Here is a 20732-nt window from a genome sequence, read left to right as displayed (position 1 = left end):
GCTGCATGTTTTATTTTTGGTTGGGGGGGGGTAGGTAACTGCTTTCCTGCTTATTGAAAACAAAATGAAAAACTGAACAAAATGTTGGCTGGCTTTTCTTTTGTTCCATTTCTAAAACAAAAAATCAAAATAAGAAATGTCCCTAACATTTCCTATTAAATGAAAATACATCCATATTTATTGCTCCAGTGATGATATTTCTTTTCAAAGAGACTATCTCGTTGACTGTATATGAATGCTCTGTTACAACCACCTCACAAAGACTCAGGCCTGGATTTATCAAAATGTGATAAATATTGCATGTGATGGGAAAAGGGTGTTTTATGGTAACAGGGAGTTTATTGCAATAATACCTATGCAAAGAGCTAAGGTACTGCAAATTGCGATGATGTTTTCATGCTTTGAGATAAGTGCTAGAATGTGGTATTTCCTATATGAGAAAGAGAGAGGGAGAGAGAATCTAGCTGTAATGCCCTGACCCTAGATAGGTATTTTTATCTCTATGGGAGGCCTACCTTGTAACTCGAGGTGAGGTTTAGGTATTAATGTAGGGGGTTAGGGGTCATCAAATGTTCACAAGAGACCACTGTTCTGTTCGTATGTCTCACATTGAATGTCAAAGTGGCCCCTAACCCCCTACATTAATACCTAAACTCACCTCGAGTTACTAGGTAGGCCTCCCATAGAATTATAAATACCTATCTAGGGTCAGGGAATTATGGCTAGGTGCTCTCTCTCTCACTCTCTCTCTCAGCTAGGTGGGAGTTTCAAACTACCAAAACCAGCATCCACAAAAAACATCACAACAAGGTGATACAGCCCTAACACAAGCTATCACACAGCTTAATGCTCCTGAAAAAGTTGTAGCTAAAATCAGCAATAAAGCCATGCAATAGGGCTTCACAAAACAGTAAACCCAGCTAACTCCTCCTCTTTTTCACATTTGCATCACACCATACGATATGGTGCTAGCGCATGGGAAAACACCTTAGCACATTTTGATAAATGATAGGGATGTGAATCGTTTTTTGACGATTTAAAAAATCGTCCGATATATTTTAAATCGTCAAAAATCGTTAGAGCCGCGATACAATAACAATTCCCCCGATTTATCATCAAAAATCGTAAATCGGGGGAAGGGGGAGGGGAAAGGGGAGGGCGGGAAAACCGGCACACTAAAAAAACCCTAAAACCCACCCCGACCCTTTAAAATAAATCCCCCACCCTCCCGAACCCCCCCAAAATACCTTAAATTACCTGGGGTCCAGAGGAAGGGTCCCGCTGTGATCTTCCACTCTCGGACCTCCGGTGCTTGTAGAAATGGCGCCAGCGCTACCTTTGTTTTTCCGTACGGAAAATGATGGCCGGCGCCATTTTCCGTACGGAAAAACGATTCGCGGCAGGAGATCGCTCCCGGACCCCCGTTGGACCTCCAGGGACTTTTGGCCAGCTTGGGGCGGCCTCCTGACCCCCACAAGACTTGCCAAAAGTCCAGCGGGGGTCCGGAACGACCTCCTGCAGTCGAATCGTGTTGTCTACGGCCGGCGCCATTTTGCGCAAAATGGCGGCGCAAAATGGCGCCGGCCGTAGACAACACGATTTGACTGCCGGAGGTCATTCCGGACCCCCGCTGGACTTTTGGCAAGTCTTGTGGGGGTCAGGAGGCCCCCCCAAGCTGGCCAAAAGTCCCTGGGGGTCCAGCGGGGGTCCGGGAGCGATCTCCTGCCGCGAATCGTTTTTCCGTACGGAAAAACCAAAGGTAGCGCCGGCGCCATTTCTACAAGCACCGGAGGTCCGAGAGTGGAAGATCACAGCGGGACCCTTCCTCTGGACCCCAGGAAATTTAAGGTATTTTGGGGGGGTTCGGGAGGGTGGGGGATTTATTTTAAAGGGTCGGGGTGGGTTTTAGGGTTGTTTTAGTGTGCCGGTTTTCCCGCCCTCCCCCCACTGGACCCCAGGTAATTTAAGGCATTTTGGGGGGGTTCGGGAGGGTGGGGGATTTATTTTAAAGGGTCGGGGTGGGTTTTAGGGATGTTTTAGTGTGCCGGCTTTCGATTTTCATGATTTTCACGATTTTAACGATATTTAAAAAACCCAAACGGCGACAATCCGATTCCCTCCTCCTCCCAGCCGAAATCGATCGTTAAGACGATCGATCACACGATTCACATCTCTAATAAATGAGGGGGACAGTTTGCTAGTTTTAATCATTCCTTTACTCTAAAGGTTCATTTACAATGCAATGGAATGAGAAGTTACTATTAAAATGACTTCTCCTACTAGTTATCATTTTTGAAGCACTACTGGACATACACATCAAAATGCTGTACAGATACATATAAAAGACAGTCCCTGTTCCATGGCCCTTATCATCTAGTCAAGACAAACATACATACATACATAACAAACAAGAGCCCGTGAGAAGTCTGTTTATTGAAGAGAAGTGTTTTGTTTAAGACTTAAAATCGGCCTCAAAAAGATGAGCTTTTAGACTGGATGTCCAGAGAGGGAGCATGATGCACTAACTCATGAAGTCTATTCCATGCATATGGCAAAGCAAGATGGGAAGCGCGGAGTCAGGAGGTGCTGGTGCAAAAAAAAGGGCTCAGACAAGATCATTTTGCTCGAGGAATGGAGTCAATGAGGAAAGGTATAGAGGGAAGTAATGAGAAGCTGCACTGTAAATGCATTTGTAGATGAGGATGAAAAGCTGGAACTGTATAGGGGAAGCAGACTGTGAGCCAGTGCAGTGACTTGAGAAGAGGGGATTGCATGGTCACGTTGAAGGAAAATAAGTCTTGTGGCTGAATTTTGAATAAATTGCAGTGAAGAAATCTGGTTCAATGGAAGAACAAGTTGCAGTAGTCTGAGGGAAGTGATAAGACATTTTGGCAGCATGCCTAAGAATGTATTCTGAATGTGAGATCAATGTACCGAGGTGCGATAAAATGCGCCATTATTGCACGTAATTAATGAGCGATAATAGCTTATGTTCATCGCATGCAAATGGATTTGGAAGTAAATAACATTTTTTAAATTCTGCATTATAACACAGCCTTTATTGCAGAAAACAAGTGCACTGTCCTGCGTTATAAAGAAATTTTGTTAATATGAGAAGGACGAGATTTTCATTCTAACCATACTTTATAATGTGCTTATAAAAATTGTGGGATACACCTAGAATGGCAATGCTTTCATTGTCTATTTATTTATTATTTTTTGCACTTATTATCTGCAACATCCAAAACATCCATGTGGAGAATAATTAACACACAAATTCATAAGCATAAACCAACAGTTAAAGCATATACATCTTATTTCTTATATGTTTTCCTAAAAATAAATCTGCCTTTAATTTTATTCCTAAAAAAAGTATACTCCTCTTCATTCCTAAGAACAGTATACAATGCACTCCACATTAAAGGTCCCACATTTGAAAGTGCCTTATTCATGTCTCTACAAATAAAGAGTTTTATAACATGGGACATTTAATAGCCTTCGGCCTGCAAAATAGAGCACATGGTTACCAACATGTGCCAGTGGATGCCCATCCATTGTAACAGCTTTAAATTTATATATTTAAAAGATTTCTAGCCCGCTCTTCCAAGGCTCAAGGCAGGGTACAATAAAAACATCCATAATAAATCAAACAGAAAACAGCAAAAATAACAAATATGGATACAAATAATTAAATGACAAAACAGCTGCAAGTAGATCATTAAAATAACTCAGCTGTCAGAATTATAGGCTGTTTGGAATAGATGCGTCTTTAATGCTTTTCTGAAAAATGTAAAGGTGAATTTTAAAAGCCTGGCGAGCACCAAAATCGGGAGACAGAAAAGTCGGGCTTGCATGCAGCCACAGAATTTTAAAAGCCGACCAGATGCCTGCGTATCTCCTGCTGTGCGCACATCTCCCTCAGATCCAAAAAGGAGCCTGCTGTGAGCGTGGTCTGGGTGGGGCATGGGCTTTTCGGGCCATGGCCAAGAGATGTGCATGGAAGGACTTACACCCCTGGCGCACGCCAAGGTCCACTGCCATGTAAGTTTACTTCTGCTATGGAGGAGGTGTATGTTGTAAAAGAAACCTGCCATTTTGGAGGGGTTTAAATGATCTGGGGTAACTGGGGGGAGTGCAGGCTATTAAACCAGGGGGTTTTGGAGGACCTAACTCAACACTGGGAGAACTGGTGGATGAACTGGTGAAACTGGTCATGGCATGGACACATGTTGTTTTCAAAATAACCAGACTTATGTTGTAGAAACAGGATTTACTCATCTAGGCATGCACCCCACTTAAAATTAGCTGCACATATGTGCACACGCAAGCTAGTTTATAACATGTGCATTTATGTGCATGCAAGTTATACAATTACTGTGTCCCTAATCTGCATCTGCGTGCCGCTTTAAAAGTTGCTATCCCTATGCCGAAGATGGAACATATTTCTATAGGAAGAGTTCACGAAAGTGGGACCAGCCGGATTCCAGAAGGCACATTGACATTCCCTCATCTCATTGAGCCAGGCCAGACTGGTGAAGGGAATGTCCAATAGTCCTTGACTTGCAGACCTTAATCAGTGGCAGGGCGTGTACAATTTTCAATAAGGCAGTGATCCAAGGAGAACAGAGTTTAGCAGAGTATGAATTGTTGTAGCCATTTTATACTGGACATGATAAGAGATAGAAAGCCAGTGGAGAGCCTGCAATATTAGGGTAATATGATCATGCAAAGGTTTATCAAAGTCAAAACTTTAAAACATATTCTTGCAGAGACTGGAAGCCAAAGTAATACCTCCAGTACTGGACTAAGATGTTCATGATGTCTAGTGCCAGTTATTATAACCTGTACCACCCCATTTTGCACCAGCTGTAACACTCTAGTCAGTTTCTTTGGTAAACCTAAGTATAATGTGTCACAATAATCAATTTTGCTTAAGTCTAATGATTGCACTAATGTCCGGAAATCAGACCTAGACAACCATGATTTTAGTTAACCTTTTTTTAATTTAAGAAAGACAGCCTTCATCACGGATTTAATATGAGATCTCATTGTTAACCTCAAATCTAATACCACTCCTAAATGTCTTGCCTCCAAGACTATTGGAATTGGAGCATCGCTAAATCTTATTTCCTGTGTATTAGAATCATCACCCTGCCAACCTAGTATTATATTACCTTTAAGATAATTTTAACCAGCAAACTAACTGAATTAATTGACTTGTATATTGTTCTTATATTTTCTGAAAAGATTTATCTGCACAACGTATGCAGTTAGCCTGTACTATCCAAAAGTAAACTGATCTCCAGTAGCTTTAACAACTAATTTGTCTCAGCTCAAAGAATAAAAAATGGTTAGTTGTATATTTCACGCATAACTAATATTACATGGTTTTCTAATTTGTAGATTGAAACTAATATACATTCTGCTGCCCTGATGCTGGAGAATATTACCGTCCTAGACAATAAAAGACTCATCACTTGTGTGGCGGAGAACATGGTAGGAGAAGATCAAGCCTCTGTTGAACTGGTGGTGCACTGTACGTAAATAGTTATTTTTCAAATACTTTTACCATAAAATCTAACTTTTCAGTGTTGGTTAAAATTTCAAAACAGACAAACAGCTAAATGAATGGAGACTGCATATATATTCTGATAGGGCATTGGCCTAATTAGGCCATTATGTAAATTTGTGATCTTCAGTTAATCATGGATGAAACAAGTTTACATTTATCATACATGAAAACCTGTAGCTACTTTTTTTAGATATAGAATAATGTATGCAGAGTGGAAAATTCAACCTACGAATGATTTCCCTTCCCTGACCTAAACATGCCCCGAGGAATGCATCCTCTAAATCCTACTAAAAGCACGCATGTAGAAAAATGCATGTACTTTTAACTACATTAAGGGGCTGTTTCACTGCAAGTAATTTTCTTCTGGATTCACTAAACTGCAGTACTTGAGCTATACAATATAGTGAATCCCATAGCAGCCTCTTTAACACATGTTGTAGCAACTGGGAACTGTGTGTTTTCTGGCTGGGGCAATGCATGACCATTGGCATGATTATGATCCGACCTACGACCTTTAGGGGTAGGTAACCCCAAGAATGTACGCCTCTCCCCCCCCCCCCCCCCCCCACCATAGTACTCAAATTCCCCTTTTAAAAGAATAATATTGGTCCTTGAGCCTGTGCCAACATAATCTCTTTCCACTAGAAAAAAAATGTTTGGTAGAAACCTCACCTCTCAACCAGCTTTCACAAAATTTGGGACCTCCGTGCTTCTGGCCCCTCTGAATCTCCTCTATTTGACCATAAAACTGATGGCCAGTGATTGGGCATCTCTTGTGCCCATATAGATCCTTGGTTTGCATGCGGATAGAGGTAATTGAAGGGCAAGCTGGGGATGCTCAGAATTTTCAAAGTTGGGTGGGGTTTGAGATGGCGTGGAGCCTCCACTTAACTCTTTTTCTTGAGTAAGGGGTATGCTCACAAGGGATCAGAGGCCACTATTTTTTAAAGAGGATTTTGGTGCCATGGGAAGGGAAGGGGGTTCAATCTCAGGGTTACCTGTCCTTTTTTTACATCTTTGGTGAGGGGAGAGTGCCCAACACCATCAGCAGATGCATTGACCTGCCTATGCTTTTGGGAGCTAAGGGCCTCATTTTCTAAAGTTTCGCAGACCTGCGATAATTTAGGGAATGAGGGGCGGGGGGCCGAAACGGGGGGGCGGGCCTGTGCTAGCCGGCAGTGATCGCACCATCGTGGTGCGATCGCTGCCGGTTTCGCACCCAATAGCGCCACCATAGAAGGTGTAGCTATTGGGCGCGAACTCGGACGCGAAAAGGGCCTTACCTTTTCGTCGTCCGCGGCATCTTCGCGGAGTCGGCCCCGGTGACGCCCCAACTCCTCCTCTTCCAGGGCCGACTCCACCCCCATTTTGGTAACGCGTGTGATCTGGGTGGAAAATGAGGCCCAAAGTTAACTACACCTCTTAAGGTGCAGTTGACTTTCCTGGACGTATGTTGCTCTCACAATTTATTGCCAGCTCTCTTATTTCTTTTAATACTAATATACTGTTTTACATACATTGCATGCAACAAAACTTATTAAGTGATGTACATTGTGCCTGCTTTTTGGCTGCAAATTGCATTCACTAATTACATGTACTGTAGTGTTGTTATTTCCAATTTTAAGGCATGGTAAACACAGAAATTGACATTTATCACAGGGAAATGCATTATTGTAGCTTAGTAAATAGGCCCTTAAGTAAATAGGCCTTCAGTTAGCCTGTTTATACACCTAATCACTATTTGCCTGTGTTAATTGCTTTGGAAATTGTCTTCCTCAACATTTGAAAATGCTTTTGAATTTATTCTTTGTACTTTAGATGTACCACTCTATTATATGAAGCAATATCTTTGCCTCCTGCTCCCTTATTAGTGTAGGAACCCTGTCAATGGTCTCAAGAGACCCTGCCTCTGCTAGTGAGATCAGTGTAGATAGAAGTAGAGAGATTTGACGTTTCCCATTGGGAAGTGTCATGGGTTTGACTAAACTTCTGCACCCATGCAATGCAGTAGGAATTGGGGAGTCAGAGTCAGGAGAAGCCAGTCTGCCAACTGCAGTCTTTGGGCATCACCTTCCCATGAAGCGGTGCTGGTGGGGTCTTTCCTTCTACAGGAAATGTACATGGAGTGGGACCTTTCATTAACAGAGGAGAGTTTGGTGAAAGAAGAATTCCTGTCCGGTAAATGGGACAGAGACCCAATGTAGGGTTACCAGGTCCTTCCAAGAAGGAGAAAGGATCCTGGGATTCAACAGGGGGGACCCTGAGTGTACTGAAGTAAAGAAGAAAAGGGCAGGAATTGGAGGTGTTCAAAATTATTCATCTGACTTGGGAGAAGTATTTATCAAGAAGGGATTTTATCACAAATGGGAGTTTTGGAAAAACGAAGCTGTCCATCTGAGGAAGGAGTGCTAAGGAGTTCACACTGGCAAAGGAGTCATCCTGAAGCTCCACAAAGTTTGAAAAGCTGCTGAGAGGAATAAAGAGAGTTGCCTTCAAAGCAGGCCTGGAAGGACCCAATGGAAGTGGGTTCCTGTCCTCTAGAGCTGACTTGTTTGTTTTGGCAGGGCAGTTACTGCTGCTGAAAGTGACTGAGAATCTTTGCGCTGTTTTCAGACTTTGTGTTGCTGTTCGGTGCACTAGCCTTTGAGTTATCACTTTTTTGGACTTTGTGTTTATTTACCATCCATGCCAGTAAAGAACTTTTATTTTTGAACCACAGTCCGGTGATAGTCTAACTGGGAGTCAATCATTGCAGGCATTTTATCTTTCACATTATCTCTTCATTCTCATTTTTTTCTCTTCATCCTTCTCTTGTATTTTTTTATCTCCATTTCTTTTTTTGTCTCTTTATCAAGCATGAGGTAAAGCAGGAACAATCATGCTCACCACAGCATGTTCTTTTCCTTGCAAGAAAAACATTTCTTATTTTCCCATGGAAAAAAGAGAGGAGCATCCAGGCCTAAGGTTACATTTCTCCAGGGGAAGGGAAGTAAGGCTGCTGGACCTTCAGATTTCCTTTTCTGTGAGGAGAAATAGGTTGCCAATTTTATTCCTCCTTCTGGGACCTTCAGTTACTTTAGTCCACTGCATTACTTCCCATACCAAATAAGGACTCATACATTTGGGCCTAGTATTTTTTGGAAGTTCTTCTCCCTTAGCAGGCTATTTCCCTCCCCAGTCTTTAAAATAAAGCAAACTCCTGGAAAAGGCTTTCTGTTAGCTAAAGAAACTCTCAAGCCCTGTCAGTAATTGCAGTTACATTAAACGGCCAACTCTTCTTTCACTATAGTAAAATTGCTTTGGACTCAGCTTCCCATGACTGAGATATATGGTTATCCAAACTTGAACAGGCACCGAGATCTGGAGAGACTGTGATTCCTTACAGGCAAGCCTGACTTTCTGAATTCATAGAAGATAGCTTTCCAACAAATGCATGTGGCGGCATATATGTTCATATACAGCTGTGAACAGATCTGCACAAGTATTTAAAAAAATCCATGCACATGATATATGTGTATTTCATAAAATCAGCTTATCTCTATCCTGCAACATATATGCTTATTAAGGTGAATTTTAAAAGCCCAGCATGCGCCAAAATCGGGAGATATGCGCGCATGTAGGCCATGTGGATTTTAAAAATGACCTACATACGTGCATATCTCCCAATGTGTCAATATCTCGCTCAGTTTCAAAAAGGGGATTAGTGTGGGCGTGTTCTTGGCAGGGCATAGGCATTTTTGGGCATAGCCAAGAGATGTGTATGTAAATACTTTGTCCCAGGTACTTGCCAAGCTCCAGTGCCTAATAACTTTACTTCTGCTATGGAGGGGGGATATAACTTTAAAAAAACAAAATAGCCATTTCTGTGGGGGTGTAAAGGGTCTGGAGTAACTGGGGTGAGTACAGACTATTAAACCAGGGGGTTGGACCTAACTCTAGACTGGGTGAACTGGTGGACGAACTGGTGAAACTGGTCATGGTGTGGACGGGCATCGGTTATAAAATACCCGGGCTTATGTGGTGCAATCCTGATTTACTCAGCTGGGTGCGCTCACACTTAAAATTGCATGCACATGTGCATGCGCCTAGGCTATTTCATAACATGCACACATATGTGCATGCAAGTTATAAAAGTGCCGCATCCCTGGGTGCACACCATCCTATGCTTCGCATATGTACCCCTTGCACTCTGGTATGAAAGTTACCGTCATTATGCTTATGTGTGAATATGAGCAACACATTGAGAGAATGTATATCGATGTGCACAATTTTCCTATATAAAAATATATGCCCGCATATTTTACTATTTTACGTGCAAAGGTAAACTGGGACTTATTCGCATAGGTCAGTCAATTTTAATGCCTGCAGCGAGGAAATTAACCAATTTACCAATTGGTCCAGCAGTTTACCCAGTTCTTCTCCAGGTCATTGAGACCTTTCTGGTTCTTCAGGCTGAACTCTCCCCCCAGTTCACTCAGGCCTCCCACTCAATCGGTACTACATAATAAACATGTTTAATATCACTTACAGCAGATAATCAGCAGGTGTAAAAATACATGAACAAGTTGGCAAATGTATGCGCATCAATGTTGGCCCCGTGCCAGAATGCACCTAGTCTACCCCTTTTTTTCACAGAGTATGTGTGCACATGAAAGTGAAAACACACATGTATTTTTTACTTTTGCAAAAGATGGAATACACAAGTAGAGGCTACTTACACGCATATATGCTAACTTTTACGCATATTAAAGTTTTGAAAATTCACGCCCAAAACTACATTTACTAATTTGGCATATTGGATACAAATGCTAAAAGGTCCTAGTGCAGTGATGGCGAACTCCAGTCCTCAAGTGCCACAAACAGGCCAGGTGTTCAGGATATCCACAATGAATATGCATGAGATAGATTTGCATACAATGAAGGCAGTGCATGCAAATCTTTCTCATGCATATTCATTTTAGATATCCTTAAAACCTGGCCTGTTTGAGGCACTCAAAAACTAGGGTTCACTATCACTGTCCTAGTGAGTTTAAGAGTTCAAGTGGAAGGAGACAGGGAGTGCTGAGATATTTGCTTTTCTCTTAGCATTTTTGCTATTCAATATTTAAGACAGCAAAATGGTATGTGGAATGCTTCTGCTGTAAATGATTCAGTTTCTCATTGCTGGGTCTCTTTGGTGAAACAGGTTTGAATAAAAGAAATGTATATTTGTTTACATGGGTCATTCAGGCTTTTCAAAGGATACTGATATTTAAAAAAAATGTATCAATCCTTTCCATATTATCTGATTCTGATATCTATCTCTAGTGTGAAATGAAAGCTCAGTACTTTAAGGCACTGGTTTTCAACCCAGTCCTCAGGGCACACCTAGCCAATCAGGGTCAGGATATCCATCATGAATATGCATGAGATAGATTTGCATACAAATAGAGACAGTGCATGCAAATCTATTTCATGCATATTCATCGTGGATATCCTAAAAACGTGACTAGCTACGTGTGTTCCGAGGACTGGGTTGAGAACCTCTGCTTTAAGGACTGGAGTTGCATTGTTATGAGCTATAAAATTACTGATATGTAAGTCTTCCACTTATGGGAGTTTTGACTACAGAACCTTTATCTATAGGTGATAAGTTGGACAGGCTGGGAAGGAATGCCTACAATTTAAAAAATTCTTAAAGGGTTAAACTATTACTGGCTATGCTTATTAGGTGTTGTCTTAAAGAGTAGTTGTTGTTTGCCATTGTTAGAAATAGTATGTTTTTAGACATAGGACTTTGGGTTATTTTGTGAGCTTGTAGAAGTTAATATTGTTTCCCTCTGTTGGGAATAGTGTATGCTTAGAAATGGGACCTTGGGTTATTTTGTGAGCTTGTAGAAGTTAATATTGTTTCCCTCTGTTGGGAATAGTGTATGCTTAGAAATGGGACTTTGGGTTATTTTGTGAGCTTGTAGAAGTTAATATTGTTTCCCTCTGTTGGGAATAGTGTATGCTTAGAAATGGGACCTTGGGTTATTTTGTGAGCTTGTGGAAGTTGATATTTGCTTATGGGTATTGGAATTGTGAGTTTCCAGGGGTCACTAACTTGGTCTGGGGGTGGTGTGAGTGCTGGATCCTAGGCAACTGGTTAAATAGCAATTTTGAAAACATACAATAAACCCTAATTTTAGTTACTGACTAATATTAATCTTGTTGCTGCTCATTCACAAACTAATGAAAGTCAATTTAAAAATCTTAAGGGTGAATTTCAAAGGAGTTGTTTGTGTTAAAATGCCCATATAAGTGAATATTTGAACAATTCATATTTTAAAATGACCCAATTATGCACTATATGTGCGTGCAAGAGCAACCCAATGCGCAGGAAGAAGGGGCAGAGTTAGGGCATGTCTGGGGCATTATGGGGAATGCTAACATTTATATGTGTAAATACGGTATTTAAATCCCACTCCCACAGCGTGCGTCGGACTGTTATCCATGCTTATTTACTTCTGCTCTTGATGAGGTGTAAGTCTTATGAAAATTTGTTATAGGATTAAAATTGGGTGAGGGATCTGGATAAATGGAGGGGAGTGCCAGCTGAACAACCAGAGGGGTCTGGATGACCAAGAGATAGAATGGGCAAACAGTTGGACTAATTGGTCAAACTGGCTATTTCCTTTACGTACTCATGTTTTAAAATCTGCTTAGCTGTGTGCATTAAAGCTGACAAATCCCAACTGAAAATATATGAATATGTTAGTTCATGTAATTGCTTAAAATTAGGAGCACACATATGTGCACCATGTGTATTTTAAATAGTATATGTACACTTACACTTCTGATTTATTTCTATTTATGTGCTGTCTTGCATGCATATGTATATATATGGACACCTGCATGCTCGTTTTAAAGTTATCTTCTTACAGCGTCATTCATCAAAATGTGTTATTTTTTGCATCTCATGATTTGTATACAAATTTTGAAAATTTAGTCAAAGGGGAGGAGTTCATGAAAATGAGGGGTGTTTAATGTTGTGTGTAATAGTGTAATGTAGTTGTTGCACATTTTAATGCTGGAAATAACTATACCTTTTTCCTGGTGTTAAGCTGTGTGATGTGCCTGAACTGGGATTTGTGATGTTTACTGCTGATTCAGAGAGAGAGAGTGGGAAAGGGAGAGAGAGCCTCTAGGTAGTACCCATATTTGTCATCTATTTATAATCACTGTAGGAAGGTCAACTAGTAACTCGAGATGAGGTTTTGGTGGTGGCCTAGGGTTTGGGGGGGGGGGGCAGTTTTACATGCACAGTCAGAAGTACGAACAGTACAGTACACATCAGTGAATATTTGATGTGATTTAGAATGAGGAAAGGTACACAAAGATGATTTTTCTACAATGTACTCTCACCCTAGTTTGATATCACCTAAGTAGAGAGTGCATCAAGCTAGGGCGAGAGTACATTTTTTAAAATGTCATCTTTGTTTACCTTTTCTCATTCCAAATCACATCAAATGTTCACTGATGTGTACTGTGTTGTTCATACCTCTGACTGTGCATGTAAACTGGCCCCAAACCCTAGACTATCAACAAAACCTCTCCTTGAGTTACTAGTTGACCCTCCTACAGTAATATAAATAGTTAACTTATATAAAAGCCTTATATGGAGTCTCTCTCTCTCTCTCTCTCCTTAAATATGAGAAACTTACATACTCCTTAGTAAAATTACGATGCAGACTAATTTATTTATTTATTTATTTATTTAATAGCTTTTATATACCGACAAACGTTGGGAACATCTCGTCGGTTTACAGAGAACAGAACTGAGCAACAGGCTTTACAATTATCATATAATTATATAAGGAACATTAAAAACATACAATTAACAGAGTAGAATATACAAGAAATAATTAACTAAGTGGTATGCATGATAGAGGTTATCCATCTAAACGGGGGGGGGGGCAAAGAAATTCTGATAAATAGGAAGGATATCAACATTTGTAGGCGGCATATAAACACGTGTTTGGGAATAACAAGTTCTTATGTACAATATACAATATGCTGTCCTGGTAATTTCACTTTATGGGGTGCAGGGGAGATGGGAGAGTGTCAGGTGAAGTGGAGAGGGTGTGGATAGGAGGAGGAAAGGATGGGGGGGGGGGGTGAGGGAGGAGGAGGGAGGTAATGGGTTGGAGGGCGGGGTGCTAGTGACTGTGTGCATGTTAGGTGTATGAGTGTTTGAAGAACCAGGTCTTCAGGTTTTGCCTGAATATTTTTGGGCAGGTTTCTTGGCGAAGGGAGGTAGGTAGTTTATTCCAGAGTAAAGGACCTGTTAGAGAGAGGGCCCTTTCGCTTGTGGTGCGAAGTTTGGTAAGCTTAGGTGATGGGGTGTGTAATGTTGCTAGATATTGTTTTCTAGTGGGTCTATTGCTGTTGTGAAAGGAGAGGTGTTCTTTGTACCAGTGCATGTTCTGGTTGTGAAGAGATTTGTGTATTAAAGTGAGGGCTTTGAAGGTAATTCTAGATGCTACGGGTAACCAATGTAGATGTTTGAGTACCGGGGTTATGTGATCATTTTTGTGGGTGTTGGTGAGTATTCGGGCAGCTGCATTTTAGAGGAGTTGTAAAGGCTGTATGGTGTTTTTAGGCAGGCCTAAAAGCAAAGAGTTGCAGTAATCTATTTTTGATAGAATGAGTGCTTGTAATATAGTACGGAAGTCGCTGAGATGTAAGAGTGGTTTGAGTCTTTTAAGGGTGTGCAGTTTGTAGAAGCAATCTTTAAGGGTGTTATTGATAAATTTCTTGCAATTAAGGTGACAGTCAATGGATACGCCGAGGTTTCGTACATGGGTGGGGAAGGTGATGTTAGTGGAGGGATTATTGTTGTGTGTGTGTGGGGGGGGTCATAAGATGGGTGGGGGAGATGTTAGGGGGTGAAATAAGGATGAGTTCCGTTTTAGTAGCATTGAGGGCGAGAAAGTTGTTGGATAGGAGGCTGCTAATTTCAGAGAGGGCGGATTTCCAAGTCTCAATGGCTTTGTGTATAGAGTCTTTAACCGGAATAAGTATCTGCACATCATCGGCATATATGAATCTGTTGCACCTTGCCTCATGTGGGTGAGTTGTATGTGTGCACAGAAAGGTATATAGATGAAACCTTCAGGGATATAGTACAGCAGTCCCAACTCTAGACCAAGCAGCCTTTGTGCTGCTATGGAGGAGCAAGGTCACCTGACATGAGACCATCACATTAGTTTGGCAGGAAGTAATCCTTTAAGACCTTCCCTGCCCCCCCCCCCCCAAGTGATGACCTATCCTCTCACACTGAGGATGTGTCTTGAAGGCTGTGTGCCCAGGAGAGAAGGATTAGGATAGCTATTATAGTAGGTGATTTGATCATTAGAAGTGTAGCTGGGTATAAGTATCATTGGTAACTTGCCTGCCTGGTTCAAAGATAGTGGGCCTCCTGCACTAGAAAAGATTTTAGAGCATGCTGGGAAGGAGACAACTGTCATGGTACATGTGAGTACCAATGATATAGGAAAGTGCAGGAGGGAGGTTCTGGAGGTTAAATTAAGGTATTATGTAAGAAACTGAAATCTCAGAAATGCTTCCCATTCCATGCGCAGGACCCCATAGTCGTGTTGAGCTCCAGCATCTCAATGCAAGGATGAGATGATGGTGCAGGGAAGAGTTTTAGATTTGTCAAGAACTGGGGAAGGGAGGAGCCTATCCAGTGGGATTGGCATTTCCTTAACCAGAGTTGAACTAGGCTGCCAGCATTAACTTTTAAAAAGGAGATAGAGTAGCTTTTAATCTAGACGAAGGAGGAAAGCCAACAGTTGCTCAGAATCACATAGGGCCTCAATATTGCATGCAATACCAAAAAGGGGTGTGCCTTATGCTAATAAGCATGTGTATTGCAAATTGCGATATCAGCTACACGAAAGGCTGTTATCGCAAGTTGCACTATTATATATCGTGGTTCACGATGTTTCCGGACGAGAGAGATAGAGAGAGAGAGAGAGACCATCAAGCTAGGTTGAGAGAACTTTGCACAAATCTCATCTTGGAGTGAGTTTCCGCCAGCAAATCATCACAAGAGACCACTGTTCTGTTCGTAGGTGTCACGTAGAATGTCAAAGTGGCCCATAACCCCCTACACTCATACCTAATCCCCACCTCGAGTTACTAGGTGGGCCTACCATAGGGATACAAATACCTACCTATGGACCATGCTATTATGGCTAGTCTCTCTCTCTCTCTTATCATTAAAAATGCCCCCCCCCCCCCAGTGGTTGAATGCAGGAAATACAACAGGTCTGGCACTTATTGCAGAGATCTGAAATGGTATTACAATTTGCACAAAGTTAGCTCTTCACACAGATAAATGCTATATTAGCATAAAACACACCCCTTTTGCTATCACATGCGGTACTTGCCGCATTTTGATAACTCCACCCCTTAACTTGGTATCTGGAGGAAGGATGCTAAGGAAATCTACTGAGATATCATTTAAGTTTCAAAAGATAGATTATGAGAAAAATGGTTAGGAAAAACTAAAAGGAGCAGCTGCAGAGATCAAGAAAGGTAGAAAGAAGGCCAAATAACTGCTGGCATGGTTAAAAGGTGAGTTGGGAAAGGCTATTCTAGCCAAAAAAAATTCTTCAAAAAATGGAAAAGGGATATGAATGAAGAAAACAGGAAATAGCATAAGCACTGGCAAACTAGATACAAAGCAATTGATAAGGAAGGCAAAGAGAAATTGAAAATAAGCTTGCTGGGAAAGCAAAAACTCATAATAAAAACGTTTTCAGGTACATTTGAAGCACAAAATCTCAAGGGAGTCAGTTGGATCACTAGATGATTCAGGTGAAAAAAGGGGCGCTAAGGGAAGACAAGGTCTTTGAAGAGAGATTGAATGAATTATTTTCTTTGGTAATTATTGAGGAAGATGTAAGGCAGATACCCATACCAGAAGTGATGATTAAAGGGTGATGATTCAGAGGAATTGAAACAAATCTCAGGCAACCTAGAAGATTTACTCGGGCAAATTGACAAAATAAAGAGTAGCAAATCACCTAGATCTGATGGTGTCTAGAAAATGAAATTGCAGGCCTACTGTTGGTAATCTGTAAACTATCATTAAAATCAACTACGATACCTAAAGACTGGAGGGTGGTTAATGTAACACCAGTTTTTATAAAGGGTTCCAGGGCTGATCCAGGAAACTATAGACTGGTGAGTCTGACATCAGTGCCAGGGAAAATGGTTGAAAGTAGTCTAAAGAACAAAATTTCTGATCATACAGATAGGCATGGTTTAATGGGATAAAGTCAACTTGGCTTAAGTCAAAAGAAATTTTGCCTCACAAGTTTGCTACATTTTTGTGAAGGTGTGAATAAACATGTGGATAGCAGTGAGACAGTTGACATAGTGTACCTGGATTTTCAGAAAGCATATGACAAAGTACCTCATGAGAGAATCCTGAGGTACTTTAAAAATTCATGGGATAGGAGGCAAAGTTCTTTGTGGATTTAGAACTGGTTAAAAGATAGAAAACAGAGAGTAGGGCTAAATGGTATATTTTCTCAGTTGAGAAAGATACAAAGTGGAGTTTCAGTGATCTGTAATAGGACCACTGCTTTTTAACATATTCATAAATGACCTAGATATGGGAATGACAAGTGAGGTGTTCAAATTTGCTGTTGATGCAAAATAATTCAAAGTGGTTAAATCACATGAGGATTGTGAGAAATTGCAAGGAACCTTGCAAGACTGGGAGATTGGGCTTCCAAATGGCAGATGGCATGAATCAGTTGTTTACTCTTTCAGAAAGTATAAAGAGTAGGGGATATTCAATGAAGTTACTAGGTGATACATTTAAGACAAATTGGAGAAAATATTTTTATATTTTCAATGTATAATTAAACTCTGGAATTCATTGCCAGAGGGTGTGGTGAAAGCTGTTAGTGTAGCTAAGGTTTATAAAAGGTTTAGATAAGCTCCTGGAAGAAAAGTCCATAAACCATTATTAAGGTGGACATTGAGAAATTCTCTGCTTATCCCTGGGATAAGCAGCATGGAATCCATCGACCTTTTGGGATCCTGCCAGGTACTTGTGACCTGGATTGGCCACTGTTGGAAACATGAAACTGGGCTTGATGGACCTTTAGTCTGACCCAGTATGGCAAATCTTCTGTTCTTCTGTTCTTATGTAATGAACTTTAAAATTAAAATTCTCTGTATAGCAACTAGAATACATGTTTTATCTGTCTATACCAACTTTTTAAAATTTAAGAAACACTTTGCTAATAGTATTTTGTTAATCATTTCTTTCATTGTAGTTCCACCACAAATCACATATATGGACGATCCGGTTCTGGATCACCATTGGTGCATTCCATTCACTGTAAGAGGAAACCCAATGCCTAAGCTGCAGTGGTACTATGAAGGGGCAATTCTGAATGAGAGTGAGTACATCTGGAGTAAGATCCATGAAAGAAATAATCGAAGTGAATACCATGGTTGCCTGCAGCTGGACAGTCCCACTCACATCTACAATGGTCGTTATACCTTGCTGGCAGAGAATATATATGGGTCACATAACCACACCATCTTCGCTCACTTCATGTTATTTCCCGGAGTTGGTAAGAAGAGTTTTTTGCCTGCATTACAAATAAATGTAAATGTTGCATTTATGATGGGGATGATAATGGTTGTGTTACTGACAGAAAAGAAAAAGTTGTTGATTGCAGGCATAGTTTGTTGAATGATGTGCCAATGCAATACATTATCAAGCAGCACAAAATCAAAGTTCTAAATTTCAAGTACTGAATGTTCTTTTTTATTTTTCCCATGTAGATAATGATTCCACTAAGAATAATAAAAAAGAAATGTTTTCGACAGCTAACCACTTCAAACAATTGAAAATGCTATTCACCTGCAGACTTTTCTTTCCTTGTCCTAAATTTGCCTCCAGGAAAGTCTCTTCTTAGTGTGGTTAAAAGTCCATATGTTATGTAGCTAGAGATAGCCCAGAATGTGGCTACTAGGATAATATTGGGCTGTCCAAAAAGGTACCCCTATCTTGCACACTTTGCATTGGCTTCTTGTTAAGTTGACAATATAGTTTAACATATAAACTTTGTTTTTTCAAGCTCTGTGAAGTAATAGGTGTTTATATTTATGCAGTAAGTTGGGTTGGTATGCCCTCTATCATGAACTACACTCTAGCAAATGTGCCCTTTTGTCTATTCCATCCTTTAAGACATTAGGGAGAACCAAGATAAGAGTAAGAGCTTTTTCAGTGGTTTCTCCTGTATTGTAGAACAAACTTTCTTTAGGCATCAGGTAGGAACTTAATTATTTGTGTTTTCTCTTACGATAGCTGGTAGGTATGGACTTTTTGCAGTTCAGTTTATTTGAGTCAATTTGTTTCCTATTTTATTATGCTTACTGATTTTGTTTTTATTCTGTTGATTCATGTTTTTGCTTTGTGTGTGTTTGTCTTATTTTGTGAAATATAGCATCTTGTGTGGTTATTTTTACTTGATAATTTACATTGCCTCGGATGGCTGTAAAGGGCTGGGATGGTGGTATATTTAAATAAATAAATTGAAGGTAGACAATTTTCAGACAGCCAGTTTACATGGGTAACAAGTTTTGTATCTGCGCAAATTGCTTTGAAAATTGTCCTCAAAATGGGTGGTGCATGTGTCACTAAAAACCAGAGCACCAGAAAAGGCAGAACTTAGGCATTAAATCTCAGACCGCATTACTGGAGCAGCAGAAGCTGAGGCACGATGCTTGAGACTAAAAGATTATATGCAAGAGGAATCTATTTCTTTCTATGATACCTTCTGCGTAAAAGACCAGAAATTTACTCTAAGACTGAAAATCCTCTTCCAAGGCCTTCTGCCCCCTTTTCATCCCTGCACAGCCTTTGTGGTCTCAGTCAGTGTAAGATTGCCTTTGCTATTTCCTATTTCTTTCCCCACACTCGCTTTCCTATGTGCTAGCCCTTGCACTCCCAGATTTGCCCGGCTTGAATTTTCACCTCTAGCAAATCTTCAGTGCTAATTTCTTGGTAAATAGTGCCATTATACAGGCAGCATGAATGTCCTTGTGCTTAATATGTTCACCTGCTTTGCATTACTTTGCCTAGATCTGTATCAAGGTGCAGCTATTTTGCACACTCTCGGAAACAGCATTAACCCTGATTTATAAAGATGCTTTTTTAAATGTTATCATTATATAAGTTGCACGTGAAGCACATAATGCTCATCATGAAACGTCCATCAATAGTTATTGTATATTAGATAATAAATGTACAATTTTTTAGCAGAAAATGGTATACATATGCCTGCCATCCCATCCCACTTTCTTAGAACTTGATTAGAGTCTGACAGTATTAGCTACATACTGTATACAGTTCATCTGCCTTAGTGAAATAGAATATAGCTAATGCCAGTCTGAGGGAGTAGGTTGAACACTTCTTGTTGGAATATTTTAACTTTTATCTATCTATATATAGATAGATATATATCTCAAAATACCGCAATTGGCTTTTTGGCTCATTACTTCTCGGTCAATTTTGGCTAAGATTCAAGTGTAAGATCTATGAACTAAGGAATGTCCCTTCTTGGGCTTTTTTTGTCATAAACTGAGTTTGAGAACATTTAGAATGAGGAAGTGGGTTGCTAACGTCCTGGTACCCAGCCCTTAAAGACACAATTATACCACAACCATTGCCAAGGCAGAAGGATTAACCCACCTGTTAAAAAATACAGGCTTAGACTTATGCTAAGGATGTGCAGAGCCAAGATTTTTTGTTTTGCTTTGTTTTGGTTTTTTTCATTTTGGGCTTTTTTTTTTTTTCCCCCAGGATTTGGATCATTTAATGTTTAATTCAATCCAGTTTGTTTGCTGAACCAAATAAACATTAAAAAATGAAAAAGAAAAAAAAAATCTCAAAAGAAAACAAAAATCCCTTTGGAGCCTGCCACTCCTGGTCACTCCCCTTACCCCTTCCAAAGTGGTGCTAAAGAGGAAGCAGTGATCCCCAGTTACTCCTTCACCACCAGATCCAATTTTAAAAATGGTGCCAATCGGTGCCATATTGTTTCATGGCCAAAAGGTACCATGGCATTAAAGCAGTACGGCTATAAAACGAGTAATACTC

The 20732-nt window shown here is 40.5% G+C and overlaps 1 protein-coding gene across 3 annotated transcripts in view; it reads left to right on the top strand.

The window, feature by feature from the left end:
- LOC115099576 (BDNF/NT-3 growth factors receptor-like) overlaps positions 1–20732 on the top strand; it is a 265666-nt gene that overhangs the window by 126536 nt on the left and 118398 nt on the right. For all 3 annotated transcript variants that reach the window (XM_029617318.1, XM_029617325.1, XM_029617311.1), the window contains 2 exons: positions 5404–5536; positions 17896–18198. In XM_029617318.1, coding sequence (XP_029473178.1) covers positions 5404–5536; positions 17896–18198 — 436 coding nt within the window. The remainder of the gene's footprint in view (positions 1–5403; positions 5537–17895; positions 18199–20732) is intronic.

The sequence above is a fragment of the Rhinatrema bivittatum genome, chromosome 1 (assembly GCF_901001135.1).
Source record: "Rhinatrema bivittatum chromosome 1, aRhiBiv1.1, whole genome shotgun sequence".
Classification (NCBI taxonomy): Eukaryota; Metazoa; Chordata; class Amphibia; order Gymnophiona; family Rhinatrematidae; genus Rhinatrema; species Rhinatrema bivittatum.
Note: the sequence above shows the minus strand (reverse complement) of the source record. Positions and strands in the feature narration are given on the sequence as shown.